General features: G+C 41.7%; 1 protein-coding gene across 3 annotated transcripts; it reads left to right on the top strand.

The window, feature by feature from the left end:
• The first annotated feature begins 14,975 nt into the window (after positions 1-14,975).
• On the top strand, positions 14,976-26,007 carry rpl9 (ribosomal protein L9). 3 transcript variants are annotated; one of them, XM_059989050.1, is made up of 8 exons: positions 14,976-15,068; positions 16,388-16,434; positions 16,521-16,636; positions 21,440-21,535; positions 21,997-22,129; positions 22,224-22,304; positions 24,506-24,628; positions 25,829-26,007. In XM_059989050.1, the coding sequence occupies exons 2-7, from the start codon at positions 16,389-16,391 to the stop codon at positions 24,610-24,612; spliced, it is 579 nt and encodes a 192-aa protein (XP_059845033.1). In that variant the 5' UTR covers positions 14,976-15,068; position 16,388; the 3' UTR covers positions 24,613-24,628; positions 25,829-26,007. The 3 variants fall into 3 exon arrangements, with proteins under 3 accessions (XP_059845033.1, XP_059845031.1, XP_059845032.1); XM_059989048.1 differs by lacking the exon at positions 24,506-24,628 and having other exon boundaries at positions 14,978-15,068; XM_059989049.1 differs by lacking the exons at positions 14,976-15,068; positions 24,506-24,628 and adding an exon at positions 15,070-15,093.
• Positions 26,008-27,687: the final 1,680 nt, after the last annotated feature.

The following is a 27,687-nucleotide window of genomic DNA, read 5'->3' as shown; positions in this document are numbered from 1 at the left end:
CTTACAGTCAGGGGTCAGGTTGGCGAACAGCGGTGGGGGAGGGACCTTGAGGGTGGAGAGACTGCAAGTGGTGTCGGTAGCGCAGCTGTCGGCCTGGTTCTGGATAGGTTGTGTGTGCCCGTGTGTGTGTGTGGTCAGTAGTGAAGAAGTCCCACAAAACTGAGGATTCCTGACAGTGAGTGGTGGGAGGGGCCCGTCATATACCAAAGTCACACTTTCGAGGTGTTCTGGAAGTCCAGCCCCAATAGCACGGGTGCGCACAGTTTAGGCATGACCAGTAGCGCAAAGTTCCGATATTCTGTGCCTTGCACCACCAATGTCGCTACACAACCCACCCAGATGTCTGCGGAATGCGACCCAGAAGCCAAATTGATCCTCCGACTTACCGGCCGTGTTGCGAGCCCGCAGCGTTGCACTGTGTCCGGGTGAATAAAACTCCCAGTGCTGCCCGTGTCAAACAGGCATCTAGTCCTGTGCCCCTCCACCTGGATGTCCATCATGGATCTTGCAAGCTGGTGTGGGGCACTTTGGTCGAGAGTTACAGTGGCCAGAGTTGAATCGCTGTCGGGGTACCCGGTAAGCATCGGAGGGCCGGGGGCGGGGCATGCTGACGCCGACAAAGATGGCCGCCCACATCCGGGGTACCCGGTAAGCATCGGAGGGCCGGGGGCGGGGCATGCTGACGTCGACAAAGATGGCCGCCCACATCCGGGGTACCCGGTAATCATCGGAGGGTCGGAGGCGGGGCATGCTGACATCGACAAAGATGGCTGCCCACATCCGGGCATGCAAAATGGCGGCCCCTACGTCTCACCCTCAGCGCTGCACTCCGCTCGTAGTTTAGACTTACAGACCTTGGCGAAATGGCCCTGCTTTCCGCAGCTGGAGCAGGTCGCTTCTCGCGCTGGGCAGCGTTGTCGGGGGTGCTTTTTGAGTCCACAGAAGTAACAAAGCACGGGCTTCTGACGGGCCGCAGCCGTGGTCAGGTTCGGGGAGCTCGTGGAATCGCAACTGGCAGCGACGTTGGCGAATTCGCTCCTGGGAGCCGCCGGTGGCGGGGTCTGAGGTGTCCACAGAACCGGCGGGGAATCGCGTGACTGGACAGTGTCAGCGTTGTACAGCACAGCCTCCAGAGTGTTGGCCGTCTTGATCGCCGAGCGTAAGGTCAGATCGGCTTTTTCCAGCAGCCGCTGACGCATGTACGCTGACCTCAGTCCCGTCACAAAGGCGTCTCGCACCAGCAGCTCCGCATGCTGTTCTGCCGTGAGCGTCTTGCAGTCACAAGGTCGGACGAGTGTCTGTAGTGCTCGGAGAAACTCAGCGCACGATTCGCCAAGCCGCAGTTGCCGGGTAGCTAAACGATGTCTTGCGTAGACGGTGTTCACCGGCCGCAGGTACTGTTTTTTGAGGGCGTCCAGTACCCCATCGTAGGTCAGCAGGTCCCGGATAATGGAGTAAACTTTTGGGGTGACCCTCGAGAGTAGAATTCTGTGCATAACGGCGGGTTCAGTTGCACGAACCTCCTCCAAGTATGATTGGAAGCATGCAAGCCAGTGTTCAAAAGCAAGAGCTGCTTCAGGGGCTTGAGGGTCCAAATCCAACCTTTCCGGACGTAAAACGGTTTCCATGTTTTAAAACTTCCAGTCAATAAAATTGATGCACCATCAATAACTCACTCTGAGACGAAAGGCGAGATATCGGCTTTTATTGACTGGAAGAAGGAACCAGGAGTGAGTGACCATCATACTATGTCCTGGAGACTGAGGCCGAGCGTCAGGCCTCAGATCGCCTTTATACAAGGGCCTGTGGGAGGAGCCACAGGAGCAGTCAGCAGGGGGTGTGTCCAGAAAGGCACATAGTTCACCACACACAGTGAACAACCAGAGCTGCTCCAATGATAGCACATGGGCAGATATCCAGCAGCCAACCTATGACCTCAACAATGGACAGTGGGTAGAATAACAGGAGGTCCAGCAATTCAATGACAACCATGACTTCTTCCAATTTATTTTACTGCACTAATATGCTGTCAGGGAGGCACCACCTCTTGGGAGTACTGTATGTAAAGTTTGGCCACAAAAGCAGTAGAGGGTTGCCGACTCAGCCAGCTCCATCATGAGCACTGCTCTCCCCAGCACCAAGCACCAATGCAACATCCATCATTAAGGGCCCCCAACACCCAGGACATGCCCTCTACTCATTGCTAGCCAAGACACACACTAACGTTTTATGAACTGTTTCTTCCACTCTGCCATCAGATTTCTGAATGGACAGTGAACCAACTGAAGAACACTGCCTCACTACTTTTGCTCTCTATTTGCTCTACCTATGTTAATTAATTTATGGTTTAGATTTATTTATTTATTACAATTAACATGTAACCCCCTGGGTCGCCTCAGGCTCGCTCAGCTCGTTCTCGTCTAGGGGGAGCAGCCTTCGGCCCCGCCAAACTGGGTAATCAGCTGGTGTGGATGCTGTTTGATGTCCCCGCCTCGCCCAAAAACAGACAGTATACCATATGCGATTAAATGATTACAGTTTATAAAGATTACTATAACTAAGTAATTAATAATGATACAGTATACATGAAGGAAAAGAAAATAAAGAAAAGGCGCCAAACTTATCAAGGTCCAAACCATTTTGTGCCCAACCGTTGGAGCTCAATTACTGAAGTCTTCTGGCCACCATTCGATCCCCTCCGAACTCCTCGACTCGCAGCTTAGGACCATCCGAAGTGGTCAACCCTCACATCTATTGTCGTCTCCTCTCCTCAGGTTACCTCCCAGCCTTGGACCCCCGCTTGGGGTCCGTTCCTTGCCAGCTTATAGCATCACATCCTCTCTCTCTCACCCCCTTGCGCCGATCTCCCCAAAAGCCCGCCAACAATAGCTTACAGACTCAGAAGAAAGAACAACTGTTACGTACTCGTGACACATGACAGTGGAGCCCTTGTCATGTGACTGGGGTTGAAGCTGTACTGGACTTGAGGTGATGGTCTTGTGATGGTGGTGACGTCATTTTCCCGCCAGTAGAGATCATGTGAAGGGTTTTTTTCACAGGTTATAAAAGGTAGACCCCACCCTGTGAGGAGGGGCAGTTCGTGGCTGGATTTGCCAGGTTGATTTCATGCCACTGCGTGTTTGAAGTGATGACGCAGTTTAGCTGAAGGATGAAGTTTTTATTTAATGCCTAAAGTTTAAGAGGTCATTGCCAGCAGGTTCTTTATGATTCTGCTAGTTCGGAATTAGTGGAGAGTGAAGATCGAGGAGAATCACTTTCTACGGTGAAATGGGGCGACCTTTGTTTGATCCTTATTTGGAAGGATTTCATTGACTATCTTCGTGTTAATCCCTAGGTTTAACTAGAAAGGATTGAAGGTAATGGAGAAGGAAAGGTCAGTGCCTTTAAGCCGTTCTGTTTTGTGAATTCTTCGTGGGAAGTTCGACGTCGGGGATCGAAGCAAGCGACGTGAAAGAGAACCTAAATCGTCCTATAAAGTCTCTCCTTTTAAATGGACTGTGAGCATATCGAACTTTTGGCAATACCACTTTTAAGAACAGTTTTTGGAATATCACTTTTAAAGAACTGTTTTTGGAATATCACTTTAAGAACTGTTTGGGCTGCCGCTCAGCAGCTGTTTCCGGTTACAGTAGTGTTTGTTTACTTTTGGGGGGTTTGTTTTCTGTGTTTTAATAAACGTGTTGTTTGTTATAAGAAACCCTTGCCGAACTCATATATTTATTGTTGCAGGAAAATGTAACATTAAATATGGGGGCTGCATCTGGATTGAATCATTTGAGTTTAAATGCTTGCTAACTTTTAAATCGGTGTTTTGGAAACGGGGATTACTCGGTTCTTTTGTTTGGCTTGTTGTGGTATTCAGCAGCAATGAATATTGATGAGTTTCTGGCTTCGCCAGCTGCGGAGGTGTTGGCGAAGGCGAAAAAGACTGAGGTGTTTGAGATAGCTAGTAGATTGCAACTTAAAGGTATTTTGCAGACTACTTCTAAGGCTGTGATACAGAGAAAAATCGCGTCACACTATGTGGTCTCAGGTGTTATTGATGACTCGATTTCAGAGTCGTTTCAAATAAGTAATCTGGAGATGCAGTTGCAAATCGAACAAATGAAATTGGAACGAAGTAAAGCTGATTTAAAGAGGTGTAAATTGGAGATGGAACAAAAGAAAAGAGAATTTGCATATGCAATGGAGGAATTAAAGTCTGGAAATCAGTCTTCTGGTTCTAAAAAAATGTTTGTTGCTAGTCAAGAAATTAAATTGGTTCCTCCATTTAGTGAAATAGAAGTGGAGAGGTATTTTCAACATTTTGAAACTATTGCTCGGATGTCAGAGTGGCCGAAAGATAAATGGTCAGTGTTGTTACAGAGTGTAATTAAAGGCAAAGCACAACAAGTTTACACAGCTTTGACAGCTGCACTTGATTATGATATTGTAAAGAGGCATATCTTAAACGCATATGAGTTAGTCCCAGAAGCATATAGGGAAAGATTCAGAAGTTTGAAAAAATCTGTGGAAAAAACTTATGTGGAATTTGCCTATGATAAAGCTATGTGTTTTGAGAGATGGGTTTCTTCTAAAAATTTAAATGGGGACTATGATACATTGAGAGAGCTGATTTTAATGGAGGAATTTAAAAGAAGCATTCCTGTTGAAGTAAGGACCTACTTAAATGAGAAGGATACTGATGAATTGCAGGACTGTGCTAGATTAGCTGATGAGTATGTTTTGATCCATAAGAACAAATTTCCTCAAGGCAGAATTTTTAAGAGGAAAAATAACACGGAGACTCCAGGTAAATCTGAAATTAAATCGGAGGTTAATGAGAAAGTTAATGAGAAAGGAAAGCCTGTGAAGGAAAGACAGTTTGGTCTTACTTGTAACTATTGTAAGAAGCCTGGCCATGTAATAGCTAACTGTTTCAAATTGAAAAAGAAAGAGAAGGAAGCAGTTCCAGATGCTTGTGTGCAACATACTGAAGCACCTGTAAAGTTACAGGGTTTGATAAAAACAAATGAGGTTTTGTTAGAGTCTGACCAAGTTAGAAAGGGATATGATCATTTTATAACTGAAGGGTTTGTATCCTTGAAGGAAGGATCTACTCTGGTGCCAATAAAAATCCTTAGGGATACTGGTGCTTCTCAGTCATTGATGTTAGACAGTGTGTTGAAGTTTAATGAAGAGTCTGATACTGGTGAGGTAAATTACATAAGGGGTGTTGGAAGTGATTTTATGCCTGTACATTTACATAAAGTAAATTTAAAGTCAGGGTTAGTTACAGGATTTGTTAAAGTAGGATTACAGCATAGCTTACCTGTGAAGGGTATTTCTTTATTGTTAGGTAATGACTTGGCAGGTGGACAAGTTTTTCCTGAAGTGCATTTGACAATGGAGTCAGAGGAACCAGAGTTGAATTCTAACACAGATTCTTCCTGTGTTGTGACTAGAGCTATGGCTAAAAAAATTGATGCGCAGAATGAGGTTGTTATTCAGGACTGTTCAACTCAGGATTCGAGTTTTGAGGATGTGTCAGAGACTTTCTTATCTTCGTTGTTTGAACAAGATTCTGGGAGTAAGTCTGACTATAAAGATTTATCTTTGTCTTGGAAGGAGATGATAGCAGAGCAGAATAGAGACTCCGAGATTATAAAATTAAAAGAGCAGGCTTTACTAGATAGTGAAATTGAGAAGGTGCCAGTAGGATATCACTTGGAAAAAGGAGTGTTGATGAGGAAGTGGAGATCACCTACAATTCCTGCAAGTGAGGATTGGAATATTGTTTACCAGGTAGTTGTCCCGAAAGTTTATCGAAATGAGATTTTGACTTTAGCTCATAGTGTGCCTTTAGGTGGACATCAAGGGGTAAGGAAAACTGTGGACAAGATTTTTTACTGGCCTGGTCTAAGAAAAGATGTGGCGATGTTTTGTAAAACGTGCCATACTTGTCAAATTGTGGGTAAACCAAATCAGGTTACACCAGTAGCTCCATTACAACCTATCCCAGCATTTGGTGAACCATTTTCTAAAGTTATTGTAGATTGTGTTGGTCCATTACCAAAGACAAAAACTGGTTATCAGTATTTGTTGACTATCATGTGTACTTCTTCTAGGTTTCCAGAGGCAGTACCACTTAGGAATATAAAAGCTAAAACTGTGACAAAGGCCCTTATAAATTTTTTTTACTTATTTTGGATTACCTAAGGAGATACAAACTGATCAAGGCAGTAATTTTATGTCTGGATTGTTTCAACAGATAGTTTATAAATTGGGAGCTAAGCAAATCACTTCGTCTGCATACCATCCAGAATCGCAGGGTGCCTTGGAGAGGTTTCATTCTACCCTCAAGAATATGATTAGGACATTTTGTGTGGAAAATGAAAGTGACTGGAATGAGGGTATAAACTTACTTTTATTTGCAGTAAGGGAAGCGGTACAGGAATCTTTAGGTTTTAGTCCATTTGAACTTGTGTTTGGGCATAGAGTTAGAGGACCTTTAGCTTTGTTGAAAGAACAGTGGATTAATAAGGAAGTACACACTAATTTGTTGGACTATGTGTTGAAATTTAAGGACAGGTTACATAAAGCTTGTAGCTTAGCTAAGGAAAATTTAAAGTTGGCTCAGGAGAAAATGAAGACTTGGTATGATAAAGAAGCTAGGATGAGGATGTTTAAGCCTGGAGATAAGGCGTTGGTTCTTTTCCCAGTGCAGACAAATCCTTTACAAGCTAGATTTCATGGTCCTTATGAAATTGTGTCTAAAATCAATGATGTGGATTACTTTGTAAAAACTCCAGATAGTAGAAGGTCAACACAACTTTGCCATTTAAATATGTTGAAACCATATTTTGAGAAACAATGTGATACTGTGACTGTTGTGGTTAGTGAGAGTGAGTTTGATTTAACTAGGAACATGATAGATGATTCATCTGACTTTCATTCTAAATCCAACATTGTTTCTGTTAGGTTACCAAATTCAACCATTCTGGAAAATATTGATGAAAAATTAGCACATTTACAGTTAGAGCAGAGACAACAGATGAAGGAGTTGATTTTTAAATATAGGGAGTTGTTTCCAGATGTTCCGAGAAGGACTACTATAGCTTCACATGATGTAGATGTTGGGGATGCCAAACCTATTAAACAACATCCATATAGGATGAACATGGAAAAATGTGAACTTGCTGAGAAAGAAATTGAATATATGTTAGAGAATAATATCATTAGACATTCTAACTTGAATTGGAGTTCGCCATGTGTTATGGTGCCAAAGCCAGATGGTAGTATTAGGTTTTGTACGGATTATAGGAACGTGAATGCTGTAATGAAAACAGATGCATATCCAATTCCTAGAGTAGATGATTGTGTAGATAAAGTTGGAAAAGCAAAGTTTCTTACAAAGATTGATTTATTGAAAGGGTATTGGTGTGTTCCATTAACGGACAGAGGTAGAGAGATTTCTGCATTTGTAACTCCATCTGGGTTATATGAGTATAATGTTCTTCCATTTGGGATGAAGAATGCCCCAGGTACTTTCCAGAGGATGATTAACTTTGTGATTCAGGGATTGAAAGATACTGATGCTTATATTGATGATTTAGTGACAGGAAATGATACTTGGGAAGCACACATTATTGCGATGGAGAAATTGTTTGAAAGGCTTTCAAAAGCTAACTTAACTATTGATTTAGCTAAGAGTGAATTTGGACATGCCACTGTGACTTACCTTGGTTATGTTGTGGGTCAAGGTAAGGTAGCTCCTGTTCAGGCAAAAGTTCAGGCAATTTTAGAGATTCCCACTCCAATGGGGAAAAAGACTCTCAGAAGGTTTTTGGGAATGGTAGGATATTATCGGAAATTTTGTAATAATTTTGCTAATGTTACCCTTCCATTAACTAACCTTCTGCGGAAGAATGAGAAGTTTGTATGGACGGTGCCTTGTCAAGAAGCATTTGAAAAATTGAAAACAATGATATGTCAGCAACCTGTGCTTAAGGCACCTGACTTTGGAAAACCTTTTTCATTGGCTGTGGATGCTAGTGATGAGGCTGCAGGAGCCGTATTGATGCAAAGGAATGAGGGTGATGAGGTTGATCATCCAGTAGCTTACTTTTCTAAGAAATTTAATAAGCATCAAAGAAACTATTCGACAATAGAGAAAGAATTGTTATCTCTTGTTTTAGCTTTGGAATATTTTGAGGTATATGTTAGTACAACTCAAAAACCACTTATTGTTTACACTGATCATAATTCGTTAGTTTTCCTGAGTAAGATGAAAAACAAAACCAGAAGATTATTAAATTGGAGTTTGATGTTACAAGAGTACAATATTGTGATGACTCATATTAAAGGTAAAGATAATGTGGTTGCTGATTGTCTATCTCGATGTTGAATGTACACTGTAATTTTTTTTTATGGAGTGGTTTTTTTTTCAATTGTAACACTCCTACTGTATCGTGAGTTATAAGCTGTTATATGATGGTGTTGTGTATTGTATATGTTATAAAATTTATACCTTTGTTTTTCTTGTAAGCAATTGTTAAAAATTTTTGTTCTTGTCAGACCAAAAATGTTTTTTTGGAGGGAGGTGTTACGTACTCGTGACACATGACAGTGGTGCCCTTGTCACGTAACTGGGGTTGAAGCTGTACTGGACTTGAGGTGATGGTCTTGTGATGGTGGTGTCGTCATTTTCCCGCCAGTAGAAATCATGTGACGGGTTTTTTTTACAGGTTATAAAAGGTAGACCCCACCCTGTGAGGAGGGGCAGTTCGTGGCTGGATTTGCCAGGTTGACTTCATGCCACTGCGTGTTTGAAGTAATGATGCAGTTTAGCTGAAGGATGAAGTTTTTATTTAATGCCTAAAGTTTAAGAGGTCATTGCCAGCAGGTTCTTTATGATTCTGCTAGTTCGGAATTAGTGGAGAGTGAAGATCGAGGAGAATCACTTTCTACGGTGAAATGGGGCGACCTTTGTTTGATCCTTATTTGGAAGGATTTCATTGACTATCTTCGTGTTAATCCCTAGGTTTAACTAGAAAGGATTGAAGGTAGTGGAGAAGGAAAGGTCAGTGCCTTTAAGCCGTTCTGTTTTGTGAATTCTTCGTGGGAAGTTCGATGTCGGGGATCGAAGCAAGCGACGTGAAAGAGAACCTAAATCGTCCTATAAAGTCTCTCCTTTTAAATGGACTGTGAGCATATCGAACTTTTGGCAATACCACTTTTAAGAACAGTTTTTGGAATATCACTTTTAAAGAACTGTTTTTGGAATATCACTTTAAGAACTGTTTGGGCTGCCGCTCAGCAGCTGTTTCCGGTTACAGTAGTGTTTGTTTACTTTTGGGGGGTTTGTTTTCTGTGTTTAATAAACGTGTTGTTTGTTATAAGAAACCCTTGCCGAACTCATATATTTATTGTTGCCGGAATACGTAACACAACATTAATCCCAATTGGTTTACAAAGGAATACAACTCTCATTATCAGTAAATTTTAACCCAAACAAGCTTCCAGCACTCTCTCGCAACAGAGAATCATTCCTACTTTTAACAAAACAAAGAAGCCATTTTGTTTATATACACAGTAACAATGAAAAAGAAGAAACCCTCTTTACATACAGTTTGTTATTAAGTTTTGCACTGTACTGCTGCCACAAAACAACAAATCTCACAATATGTGACTGATATTAAAACTAATTCTGATTCCCTGGCTCTCTCCACTCTGCTTAGAGGTCTGAGACAACAGGAAAACATACATCAAGCTGCTGTCAATTACAGCTGAGCATTCAACACTATCACCCACTCAGTACTAACTAACAAGACTTTAACTCTGAATAATTGTACCTTCCTCTGTAACTGTATTCTCAACTTCCTTATCAGGAGACCATAGTTAGTATGGACAAATAGACAGATAGATACTTCATTGAACCCAAAGGAAATTACAGCGTCACAGTGGCATTACAAGTGCACAAATATGAATATTATAAAATAAGAATAAAAATATATTACCGCAAACAGTCTAACAGGAGGGGGTCATCCCTTCCCCGGCTATAGGTTGACTCATTATAGAGCCTAATGGCTGAGAGTAAGAATGACCTCATCTAGCACTCTTTGGAGCAGCTCAGTTGTCTTAGTCCATTACTAAAAGTGTTCCTCTGTTCAGCCAAGGTGACATGCAGAGGGTGAGAAACATTGTCCAGAAATGCCAGGATTTTTGTTCTATCACAGCCTTCAGTGCGTCCAGTTTGACTCCTGTAACAGTTTATTCTAATCAGTTTATTAAACCTGTTGACATTACCCGTGCTGATGCCATTGCCCCAGCACACCACCACATAGGAGATTGTCCTGGCAACAACAGACTGGTAGAACATGTGAAGGAGAGGCCTGCATATTCCAAAGGACCTCAGTCTCCTCAGGAAGAAGAAGCAACTCTGGTCCTTCTTGTACACAGCCCCTGTGTTGGTGCTCCATTCAAGTTTGTCATCCAGGTGCATCCCAGGTACTTGTAGGTCCTCCCCATCAGTATTAACAGGGAGCAGTGCAGGCTTAATCTTTCTAAAGTCCATCACCATTCCCTTTGTCTTACTGATGTTGAGCTGTAGATGATTCAGCTTGCACCATTTGACAAAGTCCTCCACCAGGGCCCTGAATTCAACCTCCCGTCCTCCCTTTATACTCTCAACTATTTAGAGTTACAGTATATAGAGAATTTCTGTAGATGATATGACTCAGTATTGTATCTAAAGTCTGAGGTACGCAGGGTAAACAGGAAGAGAGCCAATACAGTCCCCTGTGGGACCCCAGTGTTGTTTATAGCCATAGCTGACACACAAAGGAAAGGCCTACTCCATTCTGCATCTCAATCAATAAATACCCCTAGTGTGGTTGAGTGATTGAACCTAGGAAGAGTTGAAGAGAATATGGAGGCAACAGAGTAGGATTAGTGCAAATTGTGGCTTGATGGTTGGTGTAGATTTAGTGGGCCAAGCAGCCTGTTTCTGTACATACTCTGTGACATCTCCTCCACAATCTCCATCAGCACAGGTGCACCACAAGACTGTGTGCTTACTCTGCTCTACTCACTTTACACTTTAGACTGTGGGCTAAGGACAGTTCCAACGATATATACAAGTTTGCTGACGACACCACTGTTGTGGGCTGTATCAGAGGGGGTGATGAATCAGCATACAGGAGGGAGATTGAAAACTTGGCTGAGTGGTAAATTAACAACAACTTCTCACTCAATATCAATAAGACCAAGGAACTGATTGTAGACTTCAAAGGAGGGAAACCAGAGCTCCATGAAACAGTAATCAAGTCAAGTCAAGTTGCTTTTTATTGTCATTTTGACCATAAACTGCTGGTACAGTACACAGTAAAAACAAGACAACGTTCTTCCAGGACCCTGATGCTACATGAAACAACACAAAACTACACTAGACTACAGACCTACACAGGACTACTTGAAGTGCACAAAACAGTACAGGGCAGTACAATAGTTAATAAACAAGACAATACGCACAGTAGAGGACAAATTACAATATAATGGGTATTGAGGAGTCTGATGGCTTGGGGGAAGAAACTGTTGCATAGTCTGGTCATGAGAGCCCGAATGCTTCAGTGACTTTTCCCAGATGGCAGGAGGGAGAAGAGTTTGTATGAGGGGTGTGTGCAGTCCTTCACAATGCTGTTTGCTTTGTGGATGCAGTGTGTAGTGTAAATGTCCGTTATGGCGGGAAGAGAGACCCCGAAGATCTTCTCAGCTGACCTCACTATCCGCTGCAGGGTCTTGCGATCCAAGACGGTGCAATTCCCGAACCAGGCAGTGATGCAGCTACTCAGGATGCTCTCAATACAACCCCTATAGAATGTGATGAGGATGGGGGGTGGGAGATGGACTTTTCTCAGCCTTAACAGAAAGTAGAGATGCTGCTGGGCTTTCTTAGCTATGGAGCTAGTGTTGAGGGACCAGGTGAGATCCTCCGCCAGGTGAACACCAAGAATTTGGTGCTCTTAATGATCTCTACCAAGGAGTCATCGATGTTCAGCGGGGAGTGGTCGCTCCGTGCTCTCCTGAAGTCAACAACCATCTCTTTTGTCTGACTGACTGACTGAGTGAATGGTGTTGCAATAACAATCTTGCACTCAATTTCATAACCAAGGAATTGATTGTAGTCTTCAGGAAGGTGAAGTGGGGAGGTCATAAATCAGTCCTCATCAAAGGGTCACCACTGGAAAGATGGGTGTCTCTCAGGATTTGTCCTGGACCCAACAAAATCACAAAGAAGGCACAGTAGTGGCTGTATTTCATTAGGAGTTTGAGGAGATTTATCATGTCACCAAAGGCTCTTACATATTAGTACAGTGGAGAGCATTCTGACAGGCTGCATCACAGCCTGGTATGAAGGCCCCAGTGCACAGGATCACAAGAGACTGCAAAGGGTTATAGACTTAGCAAGTCCATATGGGCACAGGCCATCAAGGACGTGTGGTACCTCGAGAAGACAGCATCCACCATTAAGAACCCTCACCATGTGGGCCAGGATCTCTTCTCATTACTAGCATCAGAGCAGAGGTACAGGGCATGAAGATCCCCACTCAACCGTTCTTCCCTTCCAGCCTCAGATTTCTGAAGGGTCCATGTACCCACACACACTATTCCTTTGTGTTGGACTGTTTATTTATTTCACAGTTTATTGTAATTTTATGACTCCGGCCCACACTGCTGCCATGAAACAGCCAAGCTCACATCAAATGCTAATAAACCTAATTCTGAAACCTAACTTGGACATTTACTTTTCTGACTTGCCGCTCAAGTGAGATCTTGACGGAATTCTTGTGAAAATCCACGTAGACTTCCTCAAGCTCACCACTCTGATAAACACAAGTGACTCTGCAGATGCCGGACAGAATTCTTGAGCAACGCAGACAAAATGCTGGAGGAATTCGGCACCCAGGCAGTATCTCTGGAGGGAAATAAAGAGTCTCACGCCGAGACCTTTCATCAGGACTGGAGAGAAGGGGCAAAAGCCAGAAGAAGGTTGGGGGAGGAGAAGGCGTGGGCAGGTAATAGGTGAGACCAGGTTGGGGGGGGGGGGTGAAGTTAGAAGCTCATGAACTATTCTTGTAACTTCCTCAGAAAAACTAATCAACAATGTTCCCTAACAAATCCACACTGGCTGTTCTGGATTAATCTGTGCCCCTAAATAAATATTTTCACTGTCATTTTGAGTGGATTCCAGCAAATCACTCTCCACTATTACCTAACTGATTCATAATTATTTGACATATCCCTTTGTTATTTTTTTAAACAATGGTACAGTGTCAGGAGTCCTTTACCTAGAAAGGACTGAAAAAACTGCAGCCAGATACGTCACAATTTTCTTTTGTGCTTCTTTTAAAAGCCCAGGTTGCATTTTGCCAAGATGTGGGAGTTGGATAAATAGATAACCCCTTTAATATTTCTTCCTTTTCTGAATATGTGTCATCCTGGGTGTCCTTATTACAACATTGGCATCATCCTGGTCTTTTATGAAGGCAGTTGAAAATTATTCTTGAAGAACTTTAGCAAAATGCTCATAGGAATTTTTACATTCGCCTGTTCAGAAGACGCAACATTTTTGTTGGATCCCAGTAATTTCTGTTTCTGCTAGTGAAGATTTACTGTTGGATCCTCTGTGCAGAGCTTGGTTTGGTTTGCTGCACTTTAATGTGGTAGCCATTCTGCTGTGTCTTTTTTTATTTAGAAATACAACACAGGAAAGGGCCCTTCTGAACCAATGAGCCCGCACCATCCATCACCAATCTGGCCAATTAAGCTCTCTGTCTTTGGAATGTGGGAGGAAAGGCACAGGTTCATGGGAGAAGACGCATGCAAATTCCTTAGACAGTGGTGGAATTGAACCTAAGTTGCTGCTGCTGTAATAGCGTTACGCTAACTACTGCGCTACCATGTCACCTATCTACAAAATAAAATCCAGACAAGGCTGCACGTGTGCCTTTTCAGAGTCATTCCCGGAATCTGTGACCCTCCAAAACCTGAAGAAACCGAATTCCTGCACCTGCCTCCTGAATTAGGGGAAGTGTGTGAGAGGATAGTTTCAGTGACGACAAACAGGATCAGGATGGAAGAAAAATGTACTCAGAGGCAGAGTTGGTGAAACATATTTTAGAACGAACGCTCACAGTTCCTGGATAGTAATAGATTCAGAATCAGTTTTATTATATCTGACATACGTTGTGAATGAAATTTGTTGCTTTGTGCCAGCATTGCAGCACAATACAAATAAAATAGCGCTAAAGAGAGCACTTAGTGAGGTAGCGTTCATTGCCCATTCAGAAATCCGATGGTTGAGCGGCAAGAACCTGTTCCTATAAGTATTGAGTGTGTATCTTCAGGCTCCTGTACCTCCTCCCTGCTGGGAGTAGTGAGAAGAAGGCATGTCAGGGGTGGTGGTGGTCCTAATGATGGATGGCGCCTTTTTGAGGCATCTCCTTCTGAAGGTGTCCTCAGTGCTGCGGAGGCGGGTGCCCGTGATGAGTTTACAACTCTCTGCAGTTTTTTCCCATCTTGTGCATTGGCCCTTTCATGCCAGACGATCAGGCAAAAGATGACGATGCTCTCCACCAGTATGCCCGTCTTTGGTGACATACCAAATCTCCTCACACTCCGTAAAAGTAGAGGCTCCGGCAAACCAACCACCTTCTTAACTGGCGCCCGAGAACTTGAAGCTGCTCTCGCCTTTGCCACCGCCGACCCTTCGATACGTTGTCAGGTCCTGAAGCTGTCGAACAATTCCTTGGTCTTATTGACGTTGAGTCTTAATAGATAAGCAAAAGCGGAATCGATGGAAATGCTGCGAAAGTCATTAAATGGGATAAGTCTGAGGAAAGCAGCAAACTTTTTCTCTTTGCCGCGTCTGCAGCACTTCATCAGGGACGTCTTCCGCTCGGCGACTGGGACCCCGCGCTGCGAGGTGACGTCGCCGTGACGCAGGACGTAGACCTACAACTGCGGGCGGAAGGGGACGTAATTTCCTTTCCTCCATCTTCAGCGAGGTGAGGGAGTTAGCAGTTCGTTTGGGTGGGTGGAATCTGCCTCCATCGGTCGTGTCCTGCGCTCTGCTGGCCCGAAACCGGCACCAATGGGGCGCGGGTGGTCTTCCGCTGCGGGGCAGGCGGGTATTGCCGCGGTCGCTTCCTCTGGTGGAGGTCCATTCTGTGCGTTTTGTGGGGCAGCGGCAGAGTATCGCGTCCCAGCCCTGCCTGCCGGATTAGTGGGTGACCGCAGAGGCCTAAGCTCTGCCAGTGTCCGTCCGTAGGCTACCCCGGCAGCTGCCTCAGCCGGCTGGAAAGGCGAAGGTGCAAAGTGGTCTAGACGCCCTGCTCTGTACCCATACTTGGTCAAAGTTTGTCTTCCACCTCTGCCGTGTGAGCCTTTCAAAAGTCCCAGTGGAGCCACTTGATCTGCTTTTAAGTGGAAGTGATGTGGATGTAATTGAGCCTAAAATGATGGACTTATGAAACTTTATCGTTTTGAAATACCTTGCCAAGATCACACTGGGCCACTGGTTGATATATTTTAATCAACTGCTGTTTGTAAAAGACTGTGGTAGCTAATCTTGTTTTTGAGTTGCATGGTACTAGGTAACAAATTGACAGGTATCTTGGAAGTAACCTGAGGGCAAGCAGTTGCTTTTTCATTAGGGCTGTTGTAGCTCTGAGGTTGGATAGAGTTTTAGTGCAATGTTTCTCTGCAGAATTTGGGTTGGTGTTCCAAGTAATGAGTACCAGTGTCTTGTCTCTGATCAGAAATTCAGTCTGACCTTTTGGGTAGATACAAAAGATCCTGTGGCGCTATTTTGACGAAACAGTTTAATATAACTAACTACCAGCCCTGAAATGTCTTGAAGGATTAAATTCAACAGAAGTCTTGATCCTAACATTAGATTTAAGTTTTCGTAGTTCTGAATAATGTAGCACCCTGTATCAAAAGCTGGTGCAGGCCATTTGGCTTCACCAAGCCCTTCTGCCATTCATTAAGATCGGATTGAAATTTCTGCACCAGGTTCTTGGATGTTTCCAGAAATATTAGACCTATTTTTTAGGTCAAAATCTAATTCAGTGATATCAAAGGATGGTTACACCACTGAGGACCTATACTATCCCATAAGTGAGCTATTCGTTCTCCAGTTGCTAAGATATTTATGAATCATGTTTTTATCTGTTTATCTTTGACTTCATTAACTCCCAGATGGTACATTCAGACTATAAGACTGAAATGCATATATTTTTCCACATGCCTGCTACATTGACTTTGAGTTTTCTTTATTCCTATTCATAATACCTCAAATCAAGCTTTAATCTTTTTTTTCCAGAATGAAGACCATTCTCAGCAACCAGATTGTTGATATCCCTGACAATGGTATGGTTACTTTCATTTAAAATTTTGAAGTTTGTATCATCACATCACCAACTGTTTGCAAGTAACTGGTATTATCTTGTTTATAGTTGAGGTGTCGTTGAAAGGCCGTACTGTTGTTGTAAAGGGGCCCCGAGGAAAATTACGAAGAGAATTTAATCACATCAACTTGGAACTCAGTCTTCTTGGTACCAAGAAGAAAAAGGTAAGAAGTTTGCCTTTCCATTGAATTACTTAATGGAAGTGTTGAATATATCAACTAGACCATAAGGTACAGGAGCAGAACTAGGCCATTCAGCCCATCAAGTCTGCTCCACCATTTCATCATGGCTGATCCAGTTCCCTCTCAGCCCCATTCTCCTACGTTCTCCTGTAATCATTCATGCCCTGATGAGTCAAGAACCTATTAATCTCCTCCTCAAATACAGCTGATGACTTGGCCTCCACAGCTGCCTGGCAACAAAGGCCACAGATTCACCACTCTCTGGCTAAAGACATTCCTCCTCATCTTGTTTGAAATAGATGTCCCTCTATTCTGAAGTTGTGCCCTCTGGTCCTGGACTCCTCCACTATAGGAAGCATCCTCTCCACTTTTTACACCAACATTCAGTAGGCTTCAATGAGATCCTTCATCATAATGATAAGCCTTTCATTCCCAGAATCATTTTTGTGAACTAACTTTGAAGCCTGTCCAATGTCTGCACATCCTCTCTTAGATGAGGGCTCCAAGTGAGGCTTCACCAGTGTTTTATAAAGCCTCAACATTATATCTTTGTTTTTCTAGTCCTCTCAAAATCAGTACTAGCATTCTATTTGCCTTCCTCACCATAGACTTACCTGCAAGTTAACCTTTAGGGAATCCTGCACAAAGATTCCCAAGTCCTTTTGCACCTTGTATTTTTTAATTTTCTCCCCATTTAGAAAGTTTTCAGTACTTCTATTCCTTCATGACCATACACTTCCTGACACTGTATTCCATCTGCCACTTTGGTGATTCTCTTAATCTGTCTTAAGTCCTTTTGCAGCCTCCCTACTTCCTCAACACTACCTGTCACTCCACTTATCTTCGTATTGGCTGCAGAGTCATCAATTTTATCATTCAGATCATTGACATACACTGTAAAATGAAGAGGTCCCAACACTGACCCCTGCCGAACACCACCAGTCACCAGCAGCCAATCAGAAAAGGCTCTCTATTCCCATTCTTTGCTTCCTTAAAGTTAGTCAATGCTCTATCTATATTGTTAACTTTCTTGTAATACCATGGGTTGTTGTTAAGCGGCCTCTTGTTTGACACCTTGTCGTAGGCCTTCTAAAAATCCAAGTACACAACATCCATTAACTTAGTCTAACCTGCTTGCTATTTCCTCATAGTTCCAACAGACTTTTCAGGCAAGATTTCCGATTAAGGAAATTATGCTGACTGTGGCCTGTGTTATCATGTGCCTCCAAGAACCCTGAAACTTCATCCTTAACAATCAACTCCAAAATCTTCCCAACCACTGAGGTCAGGCTAACTGGCCTATAATTTCCCTTCTGCCTTCCTCCCTTCTTGAATGGAAAGGCATTTTCAATTGTAACAGCCCTCCACTAATTTGCAAGACTGGAGTAGTATTTTTTTTTAATTTGGAGCATGATTATCTTGATTTGAGCAGGCAGTTTATGGTTTGAAATGCATTTACAAGATTTACAAGGATGTTGCCTGGATTGGGGAGCATGCCTTTTGAAAATAAGTTGAGTGCACTTGGCCTTTTCTCCTTGGAGCGAAGGAGGGTGAGAGGTGACCTGATAGAGGTGTATAAGGTGATGAGAGGCATTGATCATGTGGATAGCCGGAGGCTTTTTCCTGGGGCTGAAATGGTTGTCACAAGAGGACACAAGTTTAAGGTGCTGAGGAGTAGGTACAGAGGAGACATCAGGTGTAAGTCTTTTTTACTCAGGTGGTGAGTGCTGGAATGGGCTGCTGGTAACAGTGATGGAGGTGGATATGATAGTGTCTTCTAAGAGACTTTTGGATAGGTACATGGAGGTTAGAAAAATACAGGGCGATAGGTAAGCCTAGTAATTTCTGAGATAGTGACATATTCAGCACAACTTTGTGGGCCAAAGGGCCTGTATTGTGCTGTAGGTTTTCTATGTTTCTATGTAACCAACTTTCAATGACATTCAGTGCTGATCTTGGTACTCAATTCTTCAGGCAACTTCAAATGGCTATTGGGCTTGTATTCTGTGTAGAAGTTTAAATTGAGTGGCATTGATTGGTTAATCTATTTTACCCCAGGGTGGGGGAAACTTGGCTGTAGTCGGTGACACTTTTTATGTAATGGAACTTTGAAGAATTATCTTTATATAGAGTTCATTTGTTTTCCTTTTAAACATAATACAAATTAAATTCGGAAGAATGCTGGTGAACGGATGGAAATAGTATGTAATCGGGAAACCAAAGTGCATGAATGCGATGTTTAAGGTAGGGAGGAAGAGTATAGATGGATGTATGTGTAAGAATTGAAGGTTGCATTGAGATGTGGAGAAGCTTCCTGGTTTTGTGTCCACATCTGCCTGAGGAGTGAGCTGGGTCTGTTCTTGTTCTCCTGCCATCATAGCAAGTCAACAGCAGATGCCATTTTGTGGGCTCTTCACTCAGCTATGGAACACCTGGATAATGAAGATGTATATCCCAGGGTGCTCTTTATTGACTACAGCTCAGCATTCAACCCTCATCTATATCACCGTGACCTGGACCTCGGTATCTCCCTGTGCAGTTGGATCTTCAATTTCCTCACTGGCAGAACCCAGCCAATTCAGATTGGCAGCATCTCCACATTCTTAACTCGCACAGGTACTGTGTTCTTAGTCCCCTGCTCTACTCAATTGTGATCGTGCGGCTAAACACAGCTCCAATGCCGTATTTAAGTTTGCTGATGACACTGCTGTTGGCCGAATCAAATGTGGTGATGAGGGAGATGGAAAATTTGGCTGAGCGGTGCCACAGTAACAACCTTTCAATGTCAGCAAAACCAAAGAGCTTATTATCGACAACAGGAGATAAACACTGAATATCTATGAGCCAGTGCCTCACCTCTCACCCTCAGCACAGGTGCACCTTAGGGCTGTATATTAAACCCCCTCCTTTACTCTCTGTGTACCCATGACTGTCGCCACCTATAGCTCCAATTTGCTGATAAAGAGTCAGCCTTCAGAGAAGTCATCACCCTGACACAGTGGTGTCAAGAGTACAACCACTTACTCAACGCTGCAAAAACAAAGGTCTGCTAGAGGAATGGAGACAGGTTAACCCCTATAAACATCAATGGATCTGGGGTTGAAAGGGTGAACAACTTTAAGTCCCTCGGTGCAAACTTCACCTAGGATCTCGTCTAGTCTGTACATACCGGCTGTGTGGTGAAAAGGGCACAACAGCGCCTCTCACCTCAGACTGCCCCCCAAATTCTAAGAACTTTCTAAAGGGGCGTAATTGAGAGCATCCTGACTGCCTGCATCACTGCCTAGTATGGGAACTGTACCTCCCTTAATCACAGGTCTGCAGAGAGTGGTGCGGACAGCCCAGTGCATCTGTAGTTGTGAACTTCCTACTATTTGGGACATTTACAGAGATAGGTGTGTAAAAAGGGCCCAAAGCATCATTGGAGACCCGAGTCACCCCAACCACAAACTCTTCCAGCTGCTACCATCCGGGAAACAGTACCCCAGCATAAAAGCCAGGACCAACAGGCTCTGGGACAGCTTCTTCCACCATGCCATCAGACTGATTAATTCATGCTGACGCAACTGTACTTCTATGTTATATTGACTATCCTGTTCATAATATTTATTATAAATTATTATAATTGCACATGGAATGGAGATGTAATGTAAAAATTTTTCCTTATGTATATGAAGAATGTACGTAATAATTCAATTCAGTGCTCATTATTGGAACAGAGGTGGAGAAGGTCAGTAGCTTTAAATTCCTTAGTGTTAGCATATCAAGGAATCAGTTCTTGAACCAGCACAGAAGTGTCAGCATAAAGAAGGCATGGCACTGCCTCTTCTGCATTGATAGTTCACGTCACCAAAAACTTTGGCAAACATCTATTGATGCGCAGTGGTAAGTGTTCTAATTGGTTGCATTGCTGCCTGCCGTGGAAACACCGATCCCCAAGAATGGAAAAGTTACTGAAAGTAATGGATACAGCTCAGTCCATCGTAGATTGAAGCCCTCCCATCCATTCAGTACATTTTCATGGAGCAGTAACGTGGAACTGCATCTGTTCATCATAGACCCCCACCACCCAGGTCATGCCCTCTTCTCTCTATCCACCGATGGGCAGGTTGGATAGAAGCCTTGTGACCCAAATCTTGGGTTCAGGAACATTTATTACTCAACTATCAGGCTCCAGAATAAGTGTGAATAGCTTCATTCACCACAACTCTGAACTCATTCTGCAACCTGCAGATTCATTTTCAAGGACTCTTTGCAACTCATGTTCTTGTTACTTGAGGTGGTATATGGTAACATACCTAACGTAGTAAATTTACTTTGAACTTGATTTGGAGAAGGAAAATTGACCAGGATTTCCCTTTTTGTCTTCAAAGTGGATACACCACAATTTGCACTTTCAGTTCAATAGTCATTTGTGTAACTGATAAAAGCAGAACTGGTCTGGCATGGCTGGTTTATACTAGCAGATTTTCTTCAGCTTTGTTTCTGTTTAAGGATTCAAGGTGATCTCAGTAAAGCACTACTGTGGATAAATATATTTGTGAAATTGAATTTTATCTTAAGTGAAGCTTATAACTAATATAAATTAGATGTATTAGAATATAAATTAGAATTATTATTTGGTATTTGCTCCAAAGTGTGTACTTAACATTACTAAAACATAACATACTGAACTTAATTATATTTATAGTCAGTGTACTGTCATACACATTAAAGCAATGCTGTATAACCATTTTGCAAATCAGTAACATCTATGTAACTAAAGTGGTTGTTTGTATTTCTAAGCTTCGAGTTGACAAATGGTGGGGTAACAGGAAGGAGTTAGCAACAGTGCGGACAATCTGTAGTCACGTCCAGAACATGATCAAGGGTGTCACAGTGGTAAGTAATTAGAATGAGTGAGCTTCTTCGTTGCTGAGCTTGATTTCATTGTGTACAACTACCTGGATACTAAAAATTCTCGTCTAATTTGAAATTCATCAGTTAATCTTCCTACCCTAACCACTGATGGTTTTTCTTTTACTATTAGTCTTGTTGATATGGTTGGCTAAAACCAATGCAAACGCTTCTGTGCTTTCAACCACAGTTAATGATGATAACTTACCACAGCAAATGTTTATGGATAAATCTGTTAGATACATTATTCTTAATGTTTCTAATTCTGTCTGCTTTTTTCCCCCTCCCAACAACTTCTACAAACATTTGGTGAACATTTGATACTGAGTAATTGTTGCTTGAATGTTGAATCTGTTAATGTTTCATACAGTATGGTTATCATGTCTAATTGAAAGTTTCAAATTTATGAAATGTATCTAATTTTTGTTCAATTTTTCCAAAATTAGGGTTTCCGTTACAAGATGAGATCTGTGTATGCTCATTTCCCTATCAATGTGGTTGTTCAAGAGACAGGGTCTCTGGTAGAGATCCGTAACTTCTTGGGAGAGAAGTATATTCGTAGAGTCCGTATGAAGCCAGGTGAGTACAAGAATACTTAAAATTTCTTAAAATATTTTTGAGGGAATATAGATTTGTTGCAATTGCATTAATTGTCCTTTCTTTCTTGCATCAGGTGTTACGTGCATTGTTTCCCAGGCCCAGAAAGATGAGCTTGTTCTTGAAGGAAATGATATTGAGCTGGTGTCAAACTCTGGTTAGTATGATACAGTCACCTTGGGTGTCTGACTTCTCAGTAAAATTGAAATTATCAGTCTAGTTTGTACAACCTTTTTTAAAACTACATCTTGCATGATCTGTACAATATGTTTAATATTTCACGGATGAAGGAAGTCAGTAGCACTAAGAATTTGTACAGTCGGCCCTCCTTATCCGCAAGTTCCACATGCGCGAATTCAACCAACCGCGAATCACGAAAACCCGGAAGTGCTCTTCTAGCACTTGTTGTTCGAGCATGTACAGACTTTTTTTTTCTCATTCACTAAACAATGCAGTATAACAACTATTTTACATAGCATTTACATTGTATTAGGTATTATTTAAATAATCTAGAGATGATTTAAAGTATAGGGGGGGATGTGCATGGGTTATCGTGGATCAGGATCGAAAAAAAATAGGAAGTTCTCTTACTAAGTAAGTCAGGACAGGTACATCCGGTATTATTTAGCGTCAGTTAGTTAAAGGTTTGTCTTAGTATATAGTATATATTTTACCTTACTATGCATATAAAACACTTAAAGAATGCATGTTTCAATGCCGGGCTGGGGAACAGAAGTTCCCGAGTTCAATCCAGTGTCAGATTGCTTCCAAGCACACTCACCATCCGTGCCTGGTTGATGTGGAGAATCGAAAGCCCAAAACCCAATAATTAAACCACTGCGTTGCTTAGTAATAATTGTAGCTTTCATCAGGGCAGGGCCTTTCTCTTAATCCTTTAAAGTTGTTCAGATCGTTGACCGACTGTAGCCTAATGCTTTTCCAATGACCAATGGCATTTCACCTCTTTCTGATCGCGTTATTATTTCCATTTTTTTTTCAATCATGATTGTGATTATTTTCACGAATAGGAACACTGGATTCAGAGCTCCACTGCCAGGTCTGGTGTTCCGCTGGGTCCTAAGGTCCACTGCATTGAGACAGGTTGAATAAGGGACTTGAGCATCCGCGTTTTTTGCTATCTGTGAGGGGTCGCAGAACCAATCCCTCGTGGATAAGGAGGGCCAACTGTATATGAGTGAATTGGGTGATATTTATGATAGAAGTTCTCTGTTGCTGGCTGACGCTGTTTATTATCCCAGTCTAGAATTATGAGCATTATGCTTTGGATGTTTTCTCAATAGATTGCTTGATCATTTGATTGTCTTTAAAAATTCAGTGCTATCTTTTGTCCACTAACATAATGTGATTACATATTTTGATGCATTACAACTTGCTATGTTTCAGAAAACCCATGGATCTGAACCTTTATAGGTTAAAGAGTGATAGTTTTCTCTTCCACTCCCAGTATACATGCAGTTAATGTTTGTGAGAAGCTAATTCCAGAACCAACAATTTCATCATTGAAATGTCCTGGATTTTGACTGCCTGTACCATTTTAATGACTAGTGAAGTTTTGTAGTGGGTTGAGTAGTCTCCTGTTTAGTTTTCTGCTACTTCAGGTGTCCTTATAAACTGATCTGAATATGAATCATCCTCTTAAAGATTTTGTGATTCCCCCCCCCCCCCACTTAATTATGTTAGTTTAAATTATTCTCTGGGGATTTGCTATATTCTTTCATTGTTATATTTTCCCAATTTGTGCAAGGTTGATTTGAGTTGAATGAATCTAAACATTTTGCAATACCCAGAGAAACTTACTTGATCCTTTTCCTCCTCCTCCTCTTGGGCCCTAAACACTGCACTAAGAATATCAGCACCTGGCTTTGCTTTTAATACACCATACTATTTGTATGAATTGCTTTCCCTGCCATTTGCATTAGACAGCAAATTCCATTGTGTTTTCTTAATAGAATACATGTTGATGCAAATGGCAGTGAATAGGATTGATTCAGTCTTCATTTTTCCCCAGCCCTCTGAATGATGCTTGATTTTGAATGGCTTAAGTAATATGCCAAAACTTACTATGTGCATTTTTTTTGCTGTTCAATTATCTGCAAAATTGTGAAAATTGTAAATTGATTTTAATTTTGCTTTGTCAGCTGAATTAATTTTAGAACTGCTTTTCTTAGCTCAACCCTTAAGTTGCTGGTTACAGTATAAACACATAATTGTTGATAACCTAAGGGTTATGAGCTGCTGCAATATGATTTGGTATTCTTCCTTCAATTTCCCTTTTGGCTCCTAAATGCATGATTCCTCTTTTTGTTAATTTTTCTGCACGAATTGTTATTTTTCTAGCTGCCCTGATCCAACAGGCAACAACAGTCAAAAACAAGGATATTCGAAAGTTCTTGGATGGTATTTACGTCTCTGAGAAGGGTGCAGTGGTTGAGACTTCAGCTTAGACATAATGGATTAAAGGTTAGAAAGTGTCTTGTGTCTTCTCCGTTGGAGCAGGCACACATAGGGTTTGTGTGAAACATCTACAGCAGGGCTTCCTGACCTTCGTGCCATGGGCCAATGCCATTAAGGAAGTGTTCTGTGGACTTCGGGTTGGGAACCTCTAATCTAGAGCCTCTGTGTCCACATTTTGCTGAAATTTTGTTCTAGAAGTCATTGAGAAATAACAAACCTTCTGAAACTGTTTATAAAAAGAAAAGATGCAAGAGTGGATAGTAGCAGAAGTGCTGGATGATTTCTGGTCATCTCAAAGGACAGTGTGCACTATCATTAACAGTACTCAAGCAGCACGGGTACTAATGTGATATTTTTAAGGGTAATGGCTAAATTTTGAAAATTGTAACTTACTAAAATGCCTATCAATTATGGTTAAATTTATTAGTATTTTCTGCTTTATTTTGAATGTTCAAGGCTCTAGATAAGTTCTATGGATTCTTGCTGCTCTTTATGCTGAGCCAGTATGGAGAATGTCCACAGGGAAAATTGATTCTTTAAAAATTCCATTTGTTTCTTCTTATAAATATTTTAATGGGTAAATAAAAAAAGCAAGAGTAGGTCATTCATTCTTTGACCTTGCTCTGCCATTCAGTGTCATTGTCAGTCTCCTACTAGATTTTCCCCCCATTCCCATAGCCTTTGATATAGTTGGCTTTTTGAAAACTGTCATCTCAAATACAATCAGTGACATGGCCTAAATACTTCAGTGCTTGTAAATTCCACAGACTCGAGACTCTCTGAATAAAGAATCTTGACTCATTGCTCAATATTTAAGGCTCTCATTGCCAAAAGGCGTGATGGCACAGAATTGTTGTCAGTAACGACATTGCTACAGCTTTGTGATAACAATGTTGTATCCTCAAAGTGAACTTTACAATCATTTGCTTGCAAGTATTAGTTGCAGCAAAAAGTGTTTTGATGAATTTTGTGATCTTTCAGTTTGCCATAGTGCACTTTAAAGCTAGTGAAACGGGGAATAAATTGGTGGGAAATGATTAATTGGAAATATTGAATGTCAATTTAAACTCATCTAACCGTATAAATGTGACAATATAGAATACAGCTGTTCATTACAATTAGATACCTCTAAAGTTGGGTATGGTTAAAAATTAGTTAGACGTCAATTTGTTTTGCTCTGGTGTAATTATTTGTTTTTATTCTTAGCTGCTCTCATTCAGCAAGCAACAACAGTGAAGAAGAAGGATATTCGTAAATTCTTGGATGGTATCTATGTGAGCGACAAGGGGACAGTTGTAGCACAGAGTGGAGAATGAAACTTTATACTGGATAATCTATAAAAAGAATGGCTGTGAAAGCTGTTAAATTAAATTCTAATAGCTGAGGATTGCCTTGTTGCTGTTTTTTTTAAATTTGTGACGATGCACTTATCCAGGGTTATATTCTAGTCTGTGTGAATTAAATAACTCTGATACTAAAACCATTTTAATCCCATTCTAGCATCCTCCTGACTAGTCTGGATTGATGTGGAACCTTCCTCTGCCATTTCCCCTTTGCACGCTTGATACTAATGCTCCTTTCCTGCTGTTCTTTCCAAGGAGAAATGACATTGCAGGTGCTGCACAGGATTACATTACTAGCAGTATCTATTCCTAGGATCTTTGATTAATATCATAAAACAGAGAAGCAGGATTATGCCATTTGACCCATTGAGTCTACCCTGCTATGCTATCGTGGTTCGTTTATTATTCCCCTCTTCTGCCTGTCCCTGTAACCTTTGACACCCATCAGCTTATGCTTTAAGTAAACCCAAGTTAAGTAAACTTGTCATCCTCAGCTGGCTGTGGCAATGATTGTGCAATCTCAAACCCCTCCCCCCTTGGTGAAAGAAATTCTTCCTCATCTCTGTTCTAAAGGGATGTCCTTGTACTCTTGAGGCTGTGCCCTGGACTATTTAATGAGATTCCTGGAACCAACAAACCCTCCTAATATGTTAACCCTTTCATTCCTGAGATCATTCTCATTAACCTTCTAAACCCTCTCCAAAGCTGCATAAAACCTCAACATTGCTTCCATTCTCGTCCTGTCAATGAATGCTTAACATCATTTGCCTTCCTTGCTAATATAGTCAAGATATGACTAAAGGATGAGGCACAAACCCAGATATTTGCATTTGAATAGCTGGGTATAACGTTGCTCTTAACTACATTAGCAAAATTTATATCAACAGAATTAACATTACTGTGAATAGAGATTCAATTGGATGCAGAAAGAGTGAAATGAATGCTGTTAACAGAAGCAAATAATAACTTTGTAAAGCGGTGGCTGCCCTTTATAGATCTGCATTTAGCTGGAGAACTTTATTGTGTGAATGAAACAAAGGCAGCAAGTTGGGAAGCATCTGTGGAATCAAATGGAATTAGCTTTTCTGATCAAAACTTCTGATGAAATGTCTTCAAAATTAAGCATTTGCTTTTTCCTTTCATGGATGCTGTTTGATCTTATATCAAAACTACAACTGGCAGTTTGTCCTGAAGCAAATGTTGGAATAGTAACTAGGATATTTTTTTAGAAACAAATATACAAAAATGCTCAACAGATTGAGCTTTTGTTAGTGGAGAGAGAGAGATGCCTGATAATTATGGTTGACCTGCAGTGGAACTGGCTTCTTTTAATTTTAAAAAAAGTAAATTGGATTACTTGAAATTATAGAATTAGATGTGAGTTTAGAAGGCTGCAATGTACCCAGATGGAAGCTGTTCCCCAATTTGGGGAAGGTGACAATATGGACAAAATAGTGACTTTCCTGTAATGCCATGGGCTGTTAACTTGGTAAGCAGCCTCATGTATGGCACCTTGTCAAAGGCCTGAAAATCCAAATAAAACATCCACTGCTTCCCCTTTATCCTGCTTGTATACCCAAAGAATTCCAATAGCTTCATCAGGGAAGATTTTTCCTTTAAGGAAACATTTTTGAAGTTTTGTTGTCCTGTCACCAAGTATACCGTAACCTCATCCTTAACAATTAACTCTTAACATCTTCCCAACCACTGAGGTGAAGTTTA

The sequence above is a fragment of the Hypanus sabinus genome, chromosome 14 (assembly GCF_030144855.1).
Source record: "Hypanus sabinus isolate sHypSab1 chromosome 14, sHypSab1.hap1, whole genome shotgun sequence".
In the NCBI taxonomy this organism is placed as follows: Eukaryota; Metazoa; Chordata; class Chondrichthyes; order Myliobatiformes; family Dasyatidae; genus Hypanus; species Hypanus sabinus.
The sequence above is the reverse complement of the archived record's forward strand: the minus strand, read 5'-3'. Positions and strand labels throughout refer to the sequence as shown.

Excerpts from the sequence above, each read along its gene's own strand:
- rpl9 (XM_059989048.1), top strand. The coding sequence starts at position 16,389 with ATGAAGACCATTCTCAGCAACCAGATTGTTGATATCCCTGACAATG. Across the intron at positions 16,637-21,439 it reads TTGGTACCAAGAAGAAAAAG|CTTCGAGTTGACAAATGGTG; the intron begins GTAAGAAGTTTG and ends TGTATTTCTAAG. Across the intron at positions 22,305-25,828 it reads TGAGCTGGTGTCAAACTCTG|CTGCTCTCATTCAGCAAGCA; the intron begins GTTAGTATGATA and ends TTTTATTCTTAG.